Source organism: Callorhinus ursinus, unplaced genomic scaffold (genome assembly GCF_003265705.2).
Source record: "Callorhinus ursinus isolate GAN/ISIS: 27379988/994484 unplaced genomic scaffold, GSC_fseal_2.0 scaffold59, whole genome shotgun sequence".
In the NCBI taxonomy this organism is placed as follows: Eukaryota; Metazoa; Chordata; class Mammalia; order Carnivora; family Otariidae; genus Callorhinus; species Callorhinus ursinus.
In genome coordinates this window covers 8,706,606-8,727,113 of record NW_027397121.1, presented here as the reverse complement: position 1 = coordinate 8,727,113, position 20,508 = coordinate 8,706,606, and the positions used below count along the sequence as shown (strand labels likewise).

General features: G+C 54.8%; 2 protein-coding genes across 7 annotated transcripts; both read right to left on the bottom strand.

The window, feature by feature from the left end:
* Positions 1–2,577: 2,577 nt before the first annotated feature.
* On the bottom strand, positions 2,578–6,814 carry NEU1 (neuraminidase 1). Of its 3 annotated transcripts, none has more exons than XM_025862473.2 (6): positions 6,525–6,814; positions 5,868–6,060; positions 4,587–4,849; positions 3,813–3,992; positions 3,431–3,653; positions 2,578–3,327 (listed from the first exon to the last, which is right to left on the bottom strand). In XM_025862473.2, the coding sequence occupies exons 1-6, from the start codon at positions 6,684–6,686 to the stop codon at positions 3,101–3,103; spliced, it is 1,248 nt and encodes a 415-aa protein (XP_025718258.1). In that variant the 5' UTR covers positions 6,687–6,814; the 3' UTR covers positions 2,578–3,100. The 3 variants fall into 3 exon arrangements, with proteins under 3 accessions (XP_025718258.1, XP_025718259.1, XP_025718257.1); XM_025862474.2 differs by having other exon boundaries at positions 3,813–3,995; positions 4,776–4,849; positions 6,525–6,813; XM_025862472.2 differs by having other exon boundaries at positions 3,813–3,995; positions 6,525–6,812.
* A 291-nt stretch (positions 6,815–7,105) lies between these two features.
* SLC44A4 (solute carrier family 44 member 4) lies at positions 7,106–20,126 on the bottom strand. Of its 4 annotated transcripts, none has more exons than XM_025862597.2 (21): positions 20,050–20,126; positions 18,084–18,132; positions 17,263–17,336; positions 17,044–17,122; positions 15,936–16,035; positions 15,730–15,855; positions 15,513–15,573; positions 14,083–14,173; positions 13,913–13,996; positions 13,418–13,653; positions 13,212–13,311; positions 12,249–12,341; positions 11,843–11,945; positions 9,429–9,682; positions 9,247–9,341; positions 9,071–9,174; positions 8,886–8,959; positions 8,596–8,666; positions 8,396–8,490; positions 8,240–8,324; positions 7,106–7,353 (listed from the first exon to the last, which is right to left on the bottom strand). In XM_025862597.2, the coding sequence occupies exons 1-21, from the start codon at positions 20,081–20,083 to the stop codon at positions 7,232–7,234; spliced, it is 2,130 nt and encodes a 709-aa protein (XP_025718382.1). In that variant the 5' UTR covers positions 20,084–20,126; the 3' UTR covers positions 7,106–7,231. The 4 variants fall into 4 exon arrangements, with proteins under 4 accessions (XP_025718382.1, XP_073740940.1, XP_073740941.1 ...); XM_073884839.1 differs by having other exon boundaries at positions 17,263–17,419; positions 20,050–20,119; XM_073884840.1 differs by having other exon boundaries at positions 17,263–17,401; positions 20,050–20,090.
* Positions 20,127–20,508: the final 382 nt, after the last annotated feature.

The window sequence follows — 20,508 nt, the reverse complement described above, 5'->3', positions numbered from 1 at the left end:
TATTTATTCATGAAAGTCAGAGAGAGAGAGAGAGAGAGAGAGAGAGAGAGAGAGATTGGCAGAGGCAGAGGGAGAAGCAGGCTCCCAAGGAGCAGGGAGCCGATGCGGGACTCGATCCCAGGACTCTGGGATCATGACCTGAGCTGAAGGCAGACGCTTAACCATCTGAGCCACCCGGGCGCCCCTTCCCCAGTATTTCTTTCTTTTTTTTTTTTTTTTTAAAGATTTTATTTATTTATTAGAGAGAGAGAATGAGAGATAGAGAGCACAAGAGGGAAGAGGGTCAGAGGGAGAAGCAGACTCCCCGCCAAGCAGGGAGCCCGATGTGGGACTCGATCCCGGGACTCCAGGATCATGACCTGAGCCGAAGGCAGTCGCTTAACCATCTGAGCCACCCAGGCACCCTTCCCCAGTATTTCTAAAAGCACTGTTAGCAAGACCTTGTCAGAGGTGCAGTTTTTAGTGCTATTAGATAGCAGATATCCCAATTGCTGCAGACACCACCCTCTCCGTTCTTCTCGCATCATACCTATCTCCTGATCTGTATTAGAAAAACAGACCCCTTCACCCCACCAGCCATGCTGCCTGCGGCCTGGGTTTCTCCCTCCTTTCTTCCCTCAGATGTCCCCCTGCCTCCTCCTGCTGGCCAGATTCTTCCTCTATATGTCCCCTGTGTGGTTGGTAACAGTGTGGTTTACCGGCCAAGACAAAGTATTACATCAGTCAGTTTACTCTGAGAACTGGCAATTAAAAGGGGGGGTAAGTTAAGCATTTATCCTGCCTTTCCCTACAAACAATGCTTCAGGGTAACCCAACAGCTTTGATGAGGGAAAGCTCTTTTTTATTTTAAGATTGTTTATTTATTTATTCATGAGAGACAGAGAGAGGCAGAGGGAGAAGCAGGCTCCTAAGGAGCAGGGAGCCCAATTCTGGACTCAATCCCAGGACCCTGAGATCATGACCTGAGCCGAAGGCAGACGCTTAACCATCTGAGCCACCCAGCCGCCCAGAGGGAAAGCTCTTTTTTTACTGAAGAATTTCAGGTAACGGGTAGAAATAATAGAATTTAAAAAATCAACATTTCACAACCCCTCAAAATGATTCAGGCAAAACCCATCTGTGGATGAAATTGTCAGTTGGAGGGTTGATGGGGGGAACTTACAAAGGAGGGGTCAGGCTGTGGCCACCTGAACCCACTGCTCAAGCTCAGCTTTACCCCTGAGGGGGTACAGTAGGAAGTACACACCACCTGGGAAGGGATCTTATCCTGCTGCCCTCTCCCCTGCCCATGCCCCCAAAATGGAATCGGCAGCCAGAACTTCATGTTTGATAACTAGAAATGTGAAGGATGGAGGAAGAAGTTAAATGGACAGTCTGAGGAGCAAACACAAATCAGAGTGGAACGTTCTATAGGATAAATGTCTCTATTTCTGCATAGATGGTATCAAGAAAAATTGAAAGAGGGGAGGTGGGATGGCAGATTAATCTAGATTTAAGAGACATCAAAATGAAATGTGTAGGTTTTCTTTGGATCCTGATTTGAACAAAACTGTAAGACGTTGAGACATTTGATGAAATTTGCACATTGGATGGATATTAGATGATACCAGAATTATTGTTAATGTTTTGGGTGTGCAGTGGTGTTATGGTTATATAATAAAATGTTCCATTTTTAAAGAATGAGATGCATACTTAAGAACGTAGGGGTGAATGTCACAAAGTCTGGGATTTGCTTCAAAGTAGTTCAACCAAGGAAAGGAAAAGAGAAAAGAATTGGAGGAAGCAAATGTTGGACACATAGGGTGTACATGGAGGTTCATTAGGCTATTTTCTCTACCTTTGTGTTTTTAAAAATGTGTGTAAGTGAAAAAATTGAAGTATTATCTTATTGGTCACAAATTCTGGATCAAATACAAAATTGAACCATATCCTCACAGACAGTGGGATCATTCCACTTTTCCTATCTGACAGAATGAATTATCCTAACATTTCTTACATGTTAGGATAATTAGAGAAGCAAGTTGAAAGTAAAATGAACCTCTAACTGTAAGTGAATGTGACCCTTACTCCTCAGTCTTTAACACTCTCATCACCTCATCTAGGCATCATATTTTCTTTCTTCCTCCATATGGAGGAAAGCTACATATGGCTCTCCCACTCATCTGTAGGCTGCCCATTCTCTTCACAGCATCTGCTTGAGGGTGGTGCTATTTTCTCACGTAATTTGTCACCGTGCTTATTTCTCTGCCAGGTTGGCCTAGGTGAGAGGCTTCCCATCTGCATTTGACACACCTGCCCCCTGCCTCCCAGAGGACTCCATCTTAGCAATATGAAACAGGGCAGAAGTTTTAATATCTCACGGGGCTCCCCCTGCTACTCCTCATTATACCTATGAAGATGGATCTGATTTCCTGTGAGAAAGAAAAATGAGAAAGGGAAAGGAGGATTTAATTTGCTGAAGTCCGATTTCCGCAGGCAGTAAGCACACCAGCTTCCCCCCCAAAGCTCATTCCCAGCCTCTTAAAAGCATACAGGAGGAATGGACAGGAAGATGTGCATTGATAGAACCACACAGACTTGACAAATGCTCATTCTCCTTCATTGAAAACGTTAAGTTACAAATATTTCAATTTATAAATAGTCAAGGTGGGTGGTGCACCTAGTTCTTTACCCTGAATCCAAATACTGCCCTTCCAGAACTTTCACCAGCCCACACCATAGCCAGCATCTTACCCCAAAGAGGAAGCTCAGCTTTCCCCAATTCCCTGAGTTTGCATTTATTCAATTCTACAGGCCTGCCTAGCTCTGCCTAGAAAAGGACCAATCATTGCCCCAGGAAGGCAGAAGGGGCAGGGGGCCAAACCCAGCAATGATATGGAAAGAAAGTGCTCTCAAGTGAGGGCAGGACTTCCTGTGTGGAAGAAGCCAGGCTTGCAGTCCTAACAGAGTGATTTCCCTGTCAAAGAGAACTTGGTTTTGCAAAAGGCTAGAGTCTAAAGGAAGGTAGAACTGTCTTTTAGGCAACTCTAGCAGATCTCTATGGACCCATGGCCCCGAAGGCTAAGTCCAAGGCCTTCTACTCCTGTGGCAGGTGTACAGCTCAGAGTGTCCCGTAGACACTGACTTTGGCCAGGGAGATGCTCTCTGTGTACTGGTTCCGGCCTTTCTCATACAGGACATAGAGCTGGGGGGCCTCGTCCTTCCCGCCCATGCTGCCCTCCAGGGCTGCCAGTGAGGAGTAGCCGCTGGGGCCTGGCCACAGCTGGACCGTCTCCTTCCGCCACGAGGTACCATTGCTGAAGCTCCAGCGCAGGGTCAGGTTCACACCTGGGGAGGGCGGGAGGGTCAGGGGAGGGGCTCTGGGCACACCTTCTCTAGATAAGGGAGGCTCCCCTCGCTGGCTCCCCCCGCCCCCCCGACAGACACTCACGGAACTCGGGATGGGCTGGATTGGAGAAGAAGACGATGCCAGAGCTGGTGGCTATGGCTCCTGCAGCTACCACAGGGTCCACAAGCTCAGGGTCAAAGGTGACATCCCGGGGCCGTATTGTGTCACAGGCGTCGTAGCTGCGGAGGACTATCCGGCAGTGGCAGTGGTAGTTGTTCTGGTTCCGGGCGTTGATGGCGACTGAGCCATCTGGGAGCTCATAGGGCTAGCAGGGGAGAACAGGGCTTCAGCAAGACCCAGGGACCCTGTCCCTGAGGAAGCAGGCAGGGGGCGGGGAGGCGGTGGCACAGAGCTGGGTGGCCAGATCCTGGGTCTGTGAGGCAGGGCAGGCGGGGCAGGTGGGGAAGCGCCAGGGCCTCCTGACCTGGCACTCATCAGGGTTGAAGTCGTTCTCCCGCTTGGGCTGGCCGTAGGGGATGCCGCTGACCCCACTGCCATAGCGCCACGAGGCACCGTGATCATCACTGAGGAGGCAGAAGACCCCGTCCCGCTCCAGCGTCCCATGGCCACACACGATGAGGCGGCCCTTCCGCGGCTCCCGCTGCTTCTGCAGGAAAGGAAGCTGCAGTCACTGAAGGGGCTCCCAGGCAGAGAAGGGGAACCCATTACCTCCCAAGTGTGAGAACACTTCTGGTCCCCTCCAGTTCTGTCCTGGCTCCTGAGGGTCCCAGGAGGATCTCATAAACACCACTGCCTGAATCAAGGAGCTTTTTTGCAGAATGAGCTTCTTCAGGACATCCGGGGCATACACTGGAGGACAGGTTGTGTACAGGACCAGAGGGCCTAGCCACAGGGGTGCGTGGGAGCTTAGAGCCAGGCCTGGTGTGCTCACTCACCAAGCTGCACACCACGGCACAGGCTTGTGTCTGCTCAAAGGAAGGGGTGCCTTTTTCCATTCTGCACAGGTACCATGTAGACTAATAAGGCCCTGTTGACAACCCCCAGATGGGAAGGCGATGGCAAAGTTCCATCTTCCCTTGGGAGGGAGTTCCTCCCAGGATGTCCTTTTCTTCCAAGGAATGCCATCTAAGCAGAAACCTGACTTCACGAGACCTTCTCCCTGGGGAAGAAGCCCAACTGGGGGCATCTCCCAGACTCCTCAAAAGGCAGCCCCCTCCACCCATCTCAGGACAGAGACCTGGATGCCAGAGCCCGGTCCAGGGGCAAACATCTCGGTGCCAATATCCAACGAGAGATTCCGGGGAGGGCTCCAGGAAACCCCGTCATCTTTGCTCCACACCAACATGGTGGAGGCCACCTGGCAGCCTGCCTTGTGAGCGCAGAGGGAATAGAAAAGGAACACCACTCCTGTCTCCATATCGCTCACCACTGCCCCCAGGTTCAGCCCATCTGGGGTGTCCCCATCATCTACGATGAAAGCTGTCGGAGACCATGTGCTGCCTGGAGAGAAAAGAGAAGTAATCCAGGGTGAGTACTCTGAAGGTGCCCTTTCTACCACTCCCTGTTAATTTCCACCTCTTGGTAGAGACCCAGGGCCTCAGCATGGCCCCAGGGCCCTACAAGACCTGCCCCACCTCATCTCTCTGACCTAATCTCTTCTACCCTTGTTCACTCCGTCATGTCCCCCAAGCTCCTTCCCATTCCTCAGATACTTCTCTCCGGGAGGCCTCCGCACAGGCTAGTGACATCTGACTGGTATACCTCTGCCACTCCCTCTGCTTTGTGCTCTCTCACTCGAGAGCTCCCTCAAATAAATAAATACACTTGATCTTAGCCAAAAGGCCAAGAAGCGATTCTCAAAGAAATAAATAAAATCTTTAAAAAAACTAAAAAAATAAAATTGCACCCAATCTCCAGCATGGCTTTATTTCTCTCCATTATATTTATCACTTTCCAACAAAAAATAAACTTACTTATTTATTATGTTTATTGTCTGTCTCCCCACAGACAATATAAGCCCCACAAGGGCAGAGATTTTTTTTTTAAAGATTTTATTTATTTATTTATTTGAGAATGAGAGATAGAGAACACGGGAGGGAAGAGGGTCAGAGGGAAAAGCAGACTCCCTGCTGAGCAGGGAGCCCGATGCGGGACTCGATCCCGGGACTCCAGGATCATGACCTGAGCCGAAGGCAGTCGCTTAACCAACTGAGCCACCCAGGCGCCCCAAAGGTGGAGATTTTTGATCTGCTTTGTTCACAAGCGTATTCACAGAATCTAGAACAGGGCCTGGGATATAGCAGGTGCTCAATAAATGTTTGAACGCTCAACTCCTAGGTGATCACAATTTCTAGATCCTTGCTCTGGACAGCTTCTCTCCTCAATTCCCTCTACCCCTCAGGGACCCAGGCCTCCAGCTCTCCCAGTGGTCCTATCCTATCCTCAGGGCCCTTGGGCAGGTCAGGCTCCCCACCCATGCAACCCAACACCAGACCTTTACACCCAGGCATCTTTATACCCTGGTCAGTGGATCTCCGAAGAGCAATGAACTTGGCCCCCTCATCCGATGTGGACATTTTTCTGGCCTCGGCGAAGGCAAGCAGAGTGCCCTGAGGAGTGGTTGTGATGAGCGGGATTCGGAAGGTGTGCACAGAACCGATCTGCCTCCCGCTCACCCACAGCAGCTGCTCCATGGTCACCAGCGGCTGAACCTGCGAAGGGAGGAGGAAGGAAGGGTCAACGGACAAACTATTTCGGGTTTTAGGACTGATGAATAGTGGCTCCGGGTCGAGTTTTCCTGGGAAGGCCGGGATGTTGGGGGTCAGAGTGTGGGTGGGGGGCAGAATGAGGAAGGGGAACCGGAGGAGAGTCTGGAGCAAAGCGGGGGGGGGGGGGCTCGGAACCGGGGAAGGGCTATAAGAGGAGAAGGCGCCTTCGGGCAGCGCGGGGGTGGGGGACCTCCAAAGGGAACGAACTCGAATGAAGAGGAGACTCGGAGGGCAGGAGGACAAGGGCCCGGGAAGGGAGAGAGGCGGGGAGCGGATGGAGGGAACGGGGTCTGAGAGCGGCGGGAGAGTCCCTCGGAGGAGGGGGTCTCAGCAGCCCGCGTCCCGGGGGGCGCTGGGCATAGACGACCCGCGTGGGTCGGGGATGGGTAATACAAGGGGAGACTCACCAGACTGAAGTCGTTCCTTATCGCAGCCCCAAATTCTGCCAGAGACAACAGCGGCAGTAAGATCGCGGCAAATACCTGAACTCTACATCCTCCCCAGAACCCGGGCATCCGCGGTCCCCCGGGCCTGCCCAGGAGCACTGTGCCGGGTCGGTTCGCCATCATCTCTTCCTGGGCAGCCGGGACCCAGGCCCCCAGGATTAGACGCGGGCTGCAGTGGCCCAGCTGACCCGGCCCTTTAAACGCCAGCTACTACTCATCCCCGCCCCGCGTCCACAACTCCCCCAAACCGCCCGGAGTCCAGCCACCTGCCGCACTTCCGCGACTCTAATTGGCCCTCACACACTCAGACTCCTCACATGACCGGAGCCGGACCTTCCAATTGGCTCCTTTTTGAAGCCTCGGAGCTTGTGACCCCGACTAGAAGGTTATTGGCTGGGATGAAGAAGGGCGGGCATCACTCCGCAGGAACCTTTTGATTGGCCATGGCACCTAGGGCGCGTTAGAGGGGCGGGGCCTATTTTAAAGAGCCAGGAGGCGGAAAAAAGCTGCAAGTCGTCATGGAGGAAATAAAAGTCCCGGACTTTTTGAGAAAACAAAGTATCAACCTTTAATAATTTTTTTTAAACTACAAAATCGAGATCTGGAAGGCGGGGTGAGGCTGGGAGGCCGTACAGGAGGGGTGCAGCCCTGGATCAGGGCCGCGTCTCTCACTTCTTTTTCTTCTTGTCCCCTGGGTATGCCTCGTTCTTCTTGCCTAGGATCTTCAGGAGGGATTTGGGCATGTAGTAGGGCCGGTCCAGGGAGCCGTCGTTCCTCTCCAGGTCTTCCACTGAGCCGCAACAGAGACCGTTAGAGTGGACCCTCCCGAGCTACCCCACTCCCCCGGAAGATAGGGGAAGACGAGACTAGCTGCCTGGTTTCAAGGCTGCACCGACACGGGCTGTTCTTTTGGGCAGTTTTGGTAACCGATATGTAATCTCGGTTTCCTCTTGGTAAAATGGGGTCAGTAATATTGTATTTCACAGCGTGCTAGAGCTTAAGAACAGAAATGCATGTCAGCCGCGTATTGCAGACTGCAGTGCATACTAAACCCTGAATGGATGTAGAGCTGACTCTTGAACGACACAGGGATTAGGGGCGCTGACCCCCCCCCACCCAATCAACAATCCGCCTATTACTGTTTTCCCCCCAAATTTTATAGCCTACTGTTGACCCAAAGCCTTACTGGTAACAGTCAGTTAACACCTATTTTGTGTGTTATATGTACTGTATACTGTATTCTTACAATAAAATAGTTAAGGAAGAGAAAATGTTAAGAAAATCCTAAGGAAAAGAGAATACTTTTACAGTACTTACTATATTTATCCGGGAAAAAATGAGGTTGTTCAATGGTCATAGGAGGGTGAGATAATCCCCACTCACTACAGCCACCTGCTGGGAAGTCTCTTGTGGCCATTCTACCTTCGATTTTCTACGGAGAGACACCAGAGGCCTCCGCCCTGGAATGCTCTTTCTTGGGAGACCCTGCCAGCCTGGCAGCTCACTTCCTCTTTTCTTCCGCAAGGCCCTGGCTTGAGGATGGCAGAAGAGGCTTCCTCTGACTTTGGCTCCTTTAACTCACAAAGTTGCTGTTTCTAGAAGTCCCAAGTCTCCAAAACACCCTAAATAATCTGGTACCTTGAAATTTGGGGGGAGTGGGAGGGGCTGTCACTCACAGAAACAGAGGAAGAGTGTGTCCACGCACATGCCAAAAACGCTGAAGAAGCCGCTGGCAATGACGTAGGCCCCCAGGATGGAGATCTGGAATATCCAGGGCATGTTAGATTCCCTTGGGGGGTTGGACAGTGAGGCAGAGCTGGGGAGTCACTCACCATGATGGGCAGCCAGTAATAGTTGAGGGAGGGGTTCTCAAAGTCTCTACCCAGCCCCTGGATGCGACCGGTGAAGAAAAAGAAGGACAGCACCCCTGGGGGAGAGGGTCTGGAGGTCAGCGTCATCACTCCTCTGAGGTCACCTCGGCTGCCCTCTGCCCCTGCCCTCCGTCCGCGTAACGCCCAGCGCTGGCCCTTACCGACATCTCCAACCACCAGCAGCTTCCCGAAGAGCAGCAGCAAGTCTGTGACTTTGTCCAGAACGACCACCCTGTATGGGAAGTTGGGGTGGGTCGGGCATGAGGGAGTCCGGCAGGGCTAGGAACTGGATTGGCTATGTAAGTTGCTGGGACAGATGCAAAATGAAAATCGTTCACACTTCAAGATGAAGGCAGCAGAACATTCAACCAAGCTCGAGGCCCTGCTGAGCACTGCATGCCCACGAAGCCGGCCTCGGGTAGGAGATCCTGGGGGTGGGGGCGAGCCTGACCTGACAATGTTCCGCATGAGCAGCATGAAGGCATTTTTGGCGGAGACACAGAAATTCTTCCCGTAGATGGCGATCTGAGTGGGGTTGAAAGGTCAGAGTCACCTGTGTGGAGCTTACCTGGATCAGGGCAGGGGCCTGAGCCAAGGGACCCCAGAACAAGGGGCTGCTCGTGCAGCGGGGCTCACCATGATGTAGGCATTGCGGTTTAGGAACTTGATAAACTTCTCCAGACACCAGAGGCAGCACTTAAAGCAGCACATGATGCAGCGGGCCACAGGGTTCTGGGCTCCTGGGAGAAAGGGGGAGCTCATGTTTGGTAACTGTCCCCTGACAGCCCCTCCCCAAGGGGCCAGCTGCTCACCTCTCAGTTTGCTGTCAATGTACTCCAGAATGACTCGGGCTATCTGCACAAGGGTCAGGATGAGGGCTCCAAAGGCCAGCGACCCAGTGTGGTAACTGCAGAGGGGCCAGGCAGTCAGAGGCAGCTCCAGGGCCCCAGAGACTCCCAGGCTCACAATTCCCAGCCCCCTGCCCTGGGCTTACCGGAGTGTTCGGATGAAGGCAGAGCTCAGGGGGAAGGTGGGGATGTCCTGGGGCTTGTAGAAGGCCCAGTAGAAGGAGGCAAAGGCCCCAGCCAGGACACACTGGCCCAGGGCCAGTACCCAGTTGATGGTCCAGAACAGACCCAGGACCCCGTAGATTTGCAAGTTGAAGAGAGAACGCTGAACCAGGCCTGTGGATGAGTAGCTCTGGAAGACGCACTTCAGCCCTGGGCATGAGTAGTTCATGGGCTGGGCCTGGGGGTGACAGTACGGTCATTCACAGCCAACTCCTGCCACTCCCAGAGGAGAGGGAGGGAAGTAGCAGCCTCCCTGAGTTGGGGAAGCCATTTCCTTCCAGGAGATCCTTCTCCAGGTTCTAGTTGGGTTCAGATTGCCTAGTGTGTGAGAGTAGTTAGCTTTCCTTCAGTCTCCATATGGGCACAAGAGCTCCCAGGCTGCGTGGGCCAAGCCTTAATGGTGTGAAGGCAGTGTAACCTGCACCTAGCTCTCTCCCTGACGCTCTAAGACAGCCTCTGCAGGGCGCCTGGGTGGCTCAGTCGGTTAAGCGGCTGCCTTCGGCCTGGGTCATGATCCCAGGGTCCTGGGGCTGAGTCCCACATTGGGCTCCTTGCTTAGCAGGGAGCCTGCTTCTCCCTCTCTCTCCCTCTGCTTGTGCTCTCTCTGTCAAATAAATAAAATCTTAAAAAAAAAAAAAAAAAGACAGCCTCTGCAACTTCAACCAAAATGCTTGCCAGCAAAAATGAACAGCCTGGGTATTGGATGGTATTACGGAATTATCGTTAATCTTGTTGGGTGTGATAATGGTATAGTGGTTATGCTTTCTATTTATTTTAAAATTTATTTTTTATTTTTTTGGTTGTGTGTTTTTTTCTTTTTAAGATTTCTTTCTAGAGAGAGAGAGAGAGAGAGAGCGCGGGGAGAGGGGCAGAGGGAGAGGGAGAGAATCTGAAGCAGACTCCCCACTGAGCAGGGGGCCTGCCCCAGGCCTCAATCCCGTGACCCTGAGGCCACCACCCTGAGATCATGATCTGAGCCAAAATCAAGAGTCAGACGCTTAACTGACTGAGCCACCCAGGCGCCCCTTTGGTTATGCTTTTAAAAGTCCTTATCTGTCAGGGCGCCTGGCTGGCTCAATCTGTAGAGTGTGCGACTCTTGATCTCGGAGCTGTGAGTCTGAGCCTCACGTTGGGGGTAGAGATTATTTAAAAAAAAAAAAAAAGTAAAAAATGCTTATCTGTCGAGATCCATCCTGATGTGTTTATGGGTGAACTGGCACTTATGTCCAGAATTTACCTTAAAAAACTCCAGGAAAAAGGATTGTGGGGGTGGGAGAGTGGAGATGGATGAAGCAAGCACAGTGGGAAGGTGAGAGTTTGTGTGGGTTTGAAAATTTCCACAATAAAAAGTAAAAAACACAGAAGTAAAACAAAAAACAAAAAAACCCAACAACCCTTTCCAGCAAATGTGACAAAAATCTAAGAATTGCTGAAATTGCTGTGTGTCTTCGAAATTTTTTAATAGGAAAATAAACTACTTTCCACTTTGTAATTGTGGGTTTCTAGCAGTCTCCACTGCTAGATCCTGAACAAGCTGGAAGCGAGAACCAGGTCATTTGGAGCTTTGCATACCTAGTGCCTGGCACAGGGTGGGTCTTCCCTAAATGTAAACCAACCTCCCTCCCTTTCCTGTTGTAGAGTGGACTAATGCCTGGGAGCAAAGCCCCCGATCCCAGCTTCCAAGAGGTGGCCCCATGAAAGTTCTGAGGACAGCAAATCCCCTGCAGTCCCGTGCACTTTCTGGGAACCCCACAGGGGAGAGTGTGGGGAAGCGGCTTCTCTTCCCCCACCCCCCAGCCCCACCTGCCTTTTGCCTAAGGCACTGTGTTCCCAGGAAAAAGGCTTCAAAAAATGAAACAAAACCCATCTACAGTTATCAGCTCTTATCAGGTGCCAGACATTGTACAAAGCACTTTATGTGCCTGATGTCATTCAATCTTCTCAGCCACCCTGAGGGACAGGTATTATGATTGACTCCATTTTACAGACGAATGGACTGAGACTGGAGGCTGAAGTGGCTAACAGTCCTCCTGGCAGAGGCCAGTCCAGGGGAGGGTGGGAAGTGCCGACCCCGCTTTCCCAGAGCCGCACGCCGCCTCCAGCCTCAGTTTCCTTCTCTGAGTAAGGGGTGGCGGAGGGGGAGGCATACTGGATCTGGAGTCCACTGCTGGCCCCCTTTCTGGCTCTGCTGGGGGCCTGTCATGCGACCGTGAGGGAACTCCTTTTTCTCTCTGGTCCTCAGTCTCTGCTGCACAATGTGGGATTTGGACCAGCTGGCCCCTAAGGTCACCTCAGCCCTGCTGGTGCCCACCACCATGTCCACCCCAAATCCCCTCACCATGGGGTTGCACGATGTATTCATTTGCACTTTCTCACAGTTGGGCAAGCTGGCGTTGGGCGCCCAGAGGACATATTGGGGTTGCCCGGATGTGGCCAGGTACCCAGAGGGGAGTCAAGGAAGAAGGCGTAGTCACATGGCGGTCTCCACGGGTCCCCTCCTCAGGGACACCTTCCCGGGCACTTGCGCAGGTTGTTCACTGCAGAAAGGGTTGGAAATCAGCCTGGGCTCAGTCTTTCAACTCTGTCCAGGGGCAGGCCTGTGTCTGCCCAAAGGAAGGGGCATCTTCTTCCCATTGCACTAATGCATTGTACAGGTAAATACTGCCCCTTCCCTGCCACCACCGCCCTCCTCCCCGCCACCAACCCCGCCTCAGGAGGGCCTTGGCCATGTGGGCAAAGGATACAGGGCAGTCATGGCCCAATAGACAATGCAGATGAGCAGAAGGACAAAGGTGACCAGAGGGTAGAACAGGGTAGACATCATCTGCCCCACAGCCCTGTAGGGAGGTAAGAGTAGTCCATCAGTACGGCCCCGGGCCCCAGCGCCCACCCATCATCCTGTCCTGGGGCTGACCCTGACAAGGTCCCACCACTATCCTTGCCAGGGTCTGCTCTGTCCCCTAGGCTGGGCACACAGTAGGTGCTCACTGAATGAACGGAACTGAATAAACCAGGCTCGAGGGACCCTTAGAGGAAATTAGAGTCACAGAGAAGCCACCCGGGGCAGCTTCAGGGAAGATAAGGGAGCAGAGTCCTCAAAGTCCGGTCTCCTGATGGGCTCGGCAGGTAGGGCTGGTGTGGGAACAAGCCTGGGCTCCTGCCATCGCGCCCGCCAGCCACCACCACAGCAACCACCTTTCTGACCGCTCCTCACGGAGAGTGCGCTTCCTGCTCTGAGGGCCTGACAAGACACTAACTCATTTAATCCTCATGACGACCCTACGAAGTAGGAACTATTATTGGCCCCCACCCCCGGGCGCCTGGGTGGCTCAGTTGGTTGAGCATCTGCCTTCAGCTCAGGTCATGATCCCAGGGTCCTGGGATCGAGTCCCGCATCGGGCTCCCTGCTCGGCGGGGAGCCTGCTTCTCCCTCTCCCTCTGCCTGCCACTCCCCCTGCTTATGCTCTCTCTCCCTCACTCTCTCTCAAATAAATAGGTAAAATCTTAAAAAAAAAAAAAAGAACTATTATTGTCCCCATTTCACAGGTGGGTAAACCGAGTGTCAGACAAACTGAGTCACACTGCAGGGTTAACCACTGCGTAACTCTGTCCTTCTCCTCTGGGGCTCCCCGCCACCTTCCCAGCACTGCCATGCCATGCCTGCACCCCTGTCCTCTGCCCCATCTCCCTCCCAGACAGGTCCTGACTTGCTGGCCTCCTTCAGGAGGGCGATGGCGATGCGGATCCGCTGCCGCAGGAAGATGAGCAGCAGCAGCAGGATGCCTTCAAGCACAGCCAGCACGATCACTGGGGGCGGACAGGGAGCAGAGGGGCCTGCGTCAGGGCCGGGGCTCGGCAAGGCCCGGGCCAGTCCCTGGGCGGCTGGTGGTCCGGCAGCGGGCAGGGCACTCACAGGCGGCCAGCCAGGTCTCCTGAACGTTGCGGTAGGCGCCGAGGTTGGTGGTGATGCCCACCTCGTTGATGCGGGCACTCTTGTCCCGCAGCACTCGGTACTCCTCCCAGCAGTAGTAGATGCCGTATGCCAGCACGCCCAGCACCCCGAGGATCAGCACCAGCACCAGCGGCCCGGCCACCAGGCGCAGAAGCAGGATAAACAGCAGGCTCAGGACCAGAGCCACACCTAGGGCGCTGTAGGCAGGGTGAGGTAGTTGAGAGTCATCCCTGGGCCCCTAAATCTTCTCCCTTTCCGAGGCTCCTGAATGCCTCACACTCCCGATGTCCCCAGGTTAGACCCCCTTTCTCGTACAAATCTTGTTGGATGTGGGGTCAGTTCTGAGCTCCAGGCTCCTCCTCCTCTGTCCAAAGTTTCTGCTTCAGACATTGGGCTAGGGGCCAGAGGAGGGGGAGGGCAGCAGGGAGGGAGAGAGTAGGGGGACCAGGGACTCACACAAGAATCCAATGCCAGGACTGGGCTACATCTTCGAAGATCTTCACAGTGATGTCACGGGCACTGAGGCTGTCAAGAACACCGCTTCCGGGGGCGGGGTGCAGAGTCAGATGGGGCTTTTGGGGAGGAAGGGGTACGGGACAGAGGTGTGGGGGCAGGAGGATGCCCACCTGATCCCCTGGGAGATGGTGGTGTTGCTGGGGATCCCTGGGAGCTCAGGTGGAGTGCTGCTGTTCACCCGTGGAAGACAACGCCCCAGAGCTGGGGGGAGAGAACCGGGGCTCCTGGGTGGGCAGGCCCAGAGCTTTGCCTTGAAAGCCTCTGGCCTCCACCCAGCACCCCAGTGGCCTTAGGGAAGGCAGGAGAGATGGGCTTTGCCCCCCTCCCCATCCAGAGAGCTGCTCTTGACTCCACAGCAAAGAGGGAGTTCCCGCCCGCGGGGCCCTGGTCAGCTTCCTTCCCAGTCTCTCAGGACCACCCCCCCCCCCCCCCCCCCCGCCCCCGCCCGGCACTGTCTCTGCCAGGTGGAGACCCGCATTTCCTCTGGCCTGACTCTTACACTCCACCCTCCACCCACCCTTATACTCCACCCTTCCACCCCCCTCTGCCCGAGTGTCAGGGAGACCATGCCTCCTCATTCCCGGGCTCTAGAGCATTCTGCTGCTCAGACACTTCCAGCAGCTCTGCCCTGGAGTGCCCACGCTCCCTGGCCAGGCTTCAAGGCCCCACCATCGGAGCTCAGCCCACTTTCCCCTCACCTCTACCTCTGCTCTCCCTGAGCCTCTCTCTGAGTGTTCTCCCTCCAGAAATCCCATCCATTACTCCCTGTTCAGCTCCATCTCCATGTCACCTCCTCCAGGAAGCCTTCTCACCCCTTCCCCAACTCCTGCGGCACCTGTTATGTGCCTACAGAATCCTTTATCTCCACACTTCCAACGGCTTTGCCAAGAAAGCTGGCTTTGGCATTTACATTCTAAAGATGAGGAAACAAAGCTCAGAGAGGTTGAGTACTTGGCCCAAGACCACACAGCTGGAAAGTGCTGGAATCTGGATCTGAGTTTGGAGCATTCATTTGAGGTCTTTTTATTGTACTTATTTGAGAATTGGCTATGTTTTCTCATGCTATAATTAAAATTTTTTCCTATTAAAAATACCATTGACTATTGGAAAGAAGAACATATAGAAAAAATTAAAAAGTCAATTGCGAGCCCAGCACCCAGCCACATTTGCTTGTGAGTCTGGCTGGACATCCAGTCTGCTCCCAGAGCACAGACATTAACGTGTGTGGGTACATTGGCCCAGCTGTGTTTCTGTGGGATGCTCATGTAGTGTCTTTGCCAACATCTCTGATCTCTGCACCTAAAATGCAGCTCGAACCCGGAGCAGTTTCATCTGCCCTGTGACTCGCCTGGGTGCCTGGGGCCCAGCAGGTGCACAAGATGGTAGGGTCAAGCTGCAGAGGGCAAAATGAAGACCCAGTGCTAATTCCAGTTCGGCCAGACAAGCTGCATGACTTTACTCTCTCTGGGCCTGGTTTCCTCATTTGAGCAGTAAGAATACAGGACTAGATGCTGCCCGAGAAAGGAATGCAGCTTCTCACCTGGAGTGGAAGGGAGGAGGAATCCGGGGCAGAGCTCCTGCTGCAGGCTTTGGGTCACTGGCTGGGGGTCGGGGGAGGACATACAGACAGAGCAGGATGAAGGAGGGAGCCCCCCCACACCACCCCACCACCACCATAGTCACCTACCCAACTCCCCCTCCTCCCACCCAGGTGACTCCTCCTTGGCCACAGGGATGACACTGGAGGCAGTTCTTACCATATCCCAGGGCACCCCTGGCAGGCAAAAGTTCCTGTCGGCCGTGTAGAAGACCTCCCCAACCTTCTGCAAGAGCTGGTCGGCTCCCACCGTCCATGTGACATTGGGGCAGGAGGACACACACACCTGGGGGCAGAGAGAGTGCTGAGGGGCTGGTACCTGGATCCTGGGGGCGACCAGGGCAGAGGCGGGTCCCAGGCTCTGACCTGGGTTGTGGGACACTGTAGGCCGTTCTCAGCGACCGTGATGACGTTGGTGGCCAGAACGCAGCTGAAGATGTTGAAGTAGAGAAGATACGGTTTATCTCTGTGGGAGGAAAGGAAGTGTGGGCATCAGGGCCCGGTCAGGTGTGGGGAAAGGGGAGGACCGCCGGGGCCCTGGCTCAAGAATACAGTAGGCCCAGCGGAAGTGTGTGTGGGACCCATACCCTGATGCACACCACTCAGCTCCTGGCCTTAGGAAGCTCAGTTCAGCTGGGAAGATACAGGAGGCACCCGGAAGACTTCCCAGAGTAATTGAGCATCAAAGCTGCTACCAAATGGCTAAGAGTTTTACGACCTTGAGCAAGTCACTTAGCTGCTCACTGCCTCAATCCCATCAGGTGTAAGGTAATAGGACCTGCTTCATAGGGTTTAAATGAGTGTGTGTGTGCAAAGTACACCGTCTGGTCTGCCTGGAACGTAGGAAATGCCGTGTCATTGGGAAGGTTTTATTATTTACTGGAAGTTTCCTGCTGGCGGAACTGATAGCATGGTTTCAGGGACTCCCCCCTGACTTTCAGATTAAGAAATCAAAAGCTCAGAGAGGTTGACGACCTTGCCCAAGGCCATACGACCAGAACTTACTTAGCCCCGTTGGGGAGTCAAACGCTAAAGTCTGAACTTTAAAAACCCAAGTACTTAACCATGGCTCTGCCTTCCATTTTTGGAGGGCATCAGAAGCCTGCTGCTCAGAAATGGAGGCTGCTCAATGCGGCCTCGCCTGGGGAGACTCAGGGAGGCTGTGGCCCGGGGGGGTGAGGGGCAACAGAGGAAGGATCTGGAGCCTGAGTGTTGGGACCGTGCTTGGGAGCCTGCCCCTCTCTCTCTCTCTTTTTTTTTTTTTTTAAAGATTTTATTTACTTGTTTGTCAGAGAGCGAGTGCGCAAGCAGGGGGAGCGGCAGGCAGAGGGAGAAGCAGGCTCCCCGCTGAGCAGGAAGCCCGATGCGGGCTTGATCCCAGGACCCTGAGATCATGACCTGAGCCCAAGGCAGACGCTTAACCACTGAGCCACCCAGGCGCCCCCACCTGCCCATCTCTTGCCTTTGTACTCACTTGTTAGCCCCCACCCCGCAGTAGGCGCCGGTCGAGTTCCTGGGGTAGAGGACTTGCCGGGGGTCTCCATACACCCAAGCTGGAAGCAGATGGAGAGTTGAATCACCGGAGGGTGGGACTTGGGGGGTGGGGAGCAGCCTCGGGGATGGTCCTTGCTCTCCCCCGGCCCCGCCCCCGCGTCCCACCACCGCCCCAGCACCGTGCCCGCTGGAAACTCACCCACGACCCCCACCACGATGTAACCCAGAATGAAGACGAGGAAGAGGACACAGCAGATGATGTCCGTGCAGCTCCTGGGAGAGAAGTGGGGGAGGCTGTGCCGGGGGAGGCGGGCTGCGTGGTTTGGAGGAGTCATGGGCTGGGGAGTTGGGAGATGCTGGAGAAGGCGTGTCGGTAGGTTTTATTTTCTTTTTCTTTTTTTTTTTTAAGATTTTATTTATTCATTTGCGAGAGAGACAGAGCACAAGCAGGGGGAGAGGCAGAGGCAGAGGGAGAAGCAGACTCCCTGCTGAGCAGGGAGCCCGAGGCGGGGCTCCATCCCAGGACCCTGGGATCACGACCTGAGCCCAAGGCAGACGCTTAACCACTGAGCCATCCAGGCGCCCTTATTTTATTTTTCTAAGAAAACCTTTTTCTCATAATGCACCAGGGAATAAATAAGAAGCGCTTGTTTCCATTTGTCCTCAGGAAGGTGTGTGTGTGGGGGGGGGGGACGACAAAAAAACCCCAAAATAACCATTTTCTGGGTGAGTAAACTTCTGAAGTATGACACAGAAAAGTAAACAACTCCTAACTGCCTCACTGGATGAATTTTCCCAAAGCGCACACACCCGTGTAGCTAGCTCCCAGGTCAAGCAACAGAACATCACCCGCACCCCAGAAGGCCCCTTGTGCCTGCCCCAGACACAAGAGTCCACCCAAGGGCACCATTCTCCTGGGGCAGGAGTTTTCTTTTTTATATACTTATTACCAATATTTCAGCAAATACAATGCAAAACCAAGACCCCCACCCCCTAGTTGGGCCAGTGCCCAGAACTCACCTGTTCCTGATGGGACCTCGGAAGGTGGGGTCATATTTGGCTGGTTTCCCTGAGGGCACGGGGTAGGGAGAGTGAAGCCTGAGTGCATGTCTCTCCCCATGTCCTGTCCCTCCCACATCCTTCCCTGCAGTGTGCTCCTACCCTGGCCCAGGATCCTCCTTCCTGGCCCTCGGGAGTTCGGGGGGGGGAGATGGGCAGGGGCAGAGCTGGTGGGAGAAGTTGGAGAGCAGGAGAGGTAGGATTAAGGCCTGGGCCGCAGCTTCACTGCTCACCGTGAACTCTACCAAGTTGGCTTTGGAGGGAGGGCAAAAGGGGGTCTTAACAGGTTGTTTCCAGCTCACACCTCAAGGGTGTCAGCCAGGGAAACAGCCTTCACCTCCTGCCCCCATCTTGGCCCATTTCCCCTGTGTCTCCCCCTGGCTGGGGTGTGGGACTCTGAGTCAGGCCACCTCAGTGGCTCTCCCGCGCCAGTCCTTAGCCCTCTCCCCTCCCTGTGCCCAGGCCAGGGTGGGCACAAATCTAGAGCACCTCAGGGAGGTCACAGCCCCTCCCCACAGCTGCCCCAGGCCCTACCTCCACCCTCTGGCCCAAGGCCACAGGAAAAGAGACTGGAGCCAAAGGCATTAACTCCTGCAGGACCCGGGCAGGGAGGGGCCCCTGTAAGGCCCCCTACCCAAACGGACCCCAGGCCACTGCCATTCTCTGGGTGAGCAGTCAGGGTGGCACCTGAGCCTGGTGGTTGGGACTGTGGTCGGTTTAGATTGTGGCCATGTCCTGTTCCTGGTCCTCCTTGAGTACACACAGGGTGGAGGTGGGGCCAGGCAGCTAGGTAGGGTCCTGGGTTGGCACAGGTCAGGGAGGGCAGAGGGTTGGGCAAGAGTGTGGGAAGGCGTGAGATTCCTTCTCCTTAGGTGTTCTGGACTCTGTCCCTCCATGGCTCTCACACATGAGATCAATGATTGACCCAAAGCTGTTCCAGGAAGTCTACTGGGGAGGCCTTACTGCTCCTTCCCCTAGCCTGCTTAGGAACCCAAGCTTTGCCTCTGGGAGGCCCCTCCCTTGGGCTTCCCTCCCGTTCAGACCAGAAGCTCAGACCTCCAAGCCCCAAGGGACCCCTGCAGGCAGGCCCGTGGCCCTTGCTGCTTCACAGGGAGCTCAGAGGCTCGTGTCCCAGTTCCCTCTCGTCTCAGAACACCCTACCCCTAATCCTAGCGGTCTCTGGGACAGGCTCCTGGCCCTGGGTCCTCACGGAGATTCTGCAGATAGGCTCCCTGCTCCCTCTCCCCTCGCCTTACCCTTCCCAGGAAGCCCTTGTGAAGCCCCTGCGCCTATCTCTCATGGTACCCTGAGAAGTCTTCCCCTCCTAACAGAGACCCCAGAGGCAGGACCCGGCCCCCTCTCCACAGAGGCCCACAGCCCTAATGCCTCACAGGACCCCCAAACACACCCCACTCCTGCTGTCACTGCTCACAGAGACCCTGGGAAGCCGACTTCTAGCACTGTTTTCCCTCAGAGACCCAGGGTTCAGGACTGAAACTCCCCTTCCTCACAGGGATCCCAGCTGTTCCTCCTGACAGGGGCCCAGACCCCAGCCTCACCCCTCATGGGCTCTGCAGCACATAGCCCCTCCTGGCCCCTGAGCCCCATCCTCCTGCTCAGGACCCTGACCCTGCCTTCTTCCATTGAGGCTTTGCTTCCCAGGGCCCTGCCCTGAGGGACCCAGATTCCAGCCCCAGCTCCCCAGCTTCACTCTCCAAAGGCTCCCTGGCGAAGGCCCCCAGCCCCTGAACCCAATCCTCGTCCCAGGACCCTGACTCTACTTCTTTCCATCAGCTCTTTCCAAGCCCTCCCTTCAGGGACCCAGGCAGGACTCCCCTCAGCCCCTCTCCCCGGGGCCAGCCCCAGCCATCGCTCCCCTCCCTCCGAGGGTCCTGGGCCTCTGCCCCAGCCTTGCCCTCAGACTCACCATAGGCCTCCTCCCCGTCCTGTTTTCCCCCCATGGCTCAGTCTCCAGAGTGATTGGAGCCAGGGAGACCTAGCAACTCACCTGCCGCCCGCCCCGCCCTCCCACACGTCACAGCCCCACCTCCGCCTGTGGCCCCGACACACTCTGGTTCCTCCTTCTCAACTCCGCCTGGGCAGTGCCCTGCTGGAGGCCTGGAAGGCCGAGCCTGGGACCGGCTCAGGGCTGCTTGCCTGCTTGCCGCGGGCTCCGTGGACCAGGGCACGCTTTAAGAAAATCCTTCCTGTTTTTGCAAATTACTTCAGCTGTGGTTCACTCACACCTACACTCTCCTGCCGAAGATGAAGTGTTGAGATTTGCCTTTTAGCCCTTGACTGGACCCTGTCCACAGTGGTCTCCCCACAACCCTCCCCTCCCCTCGGGTGGCTGTCCACACCAGCCACACCTGTCCAGCCTGCTTCC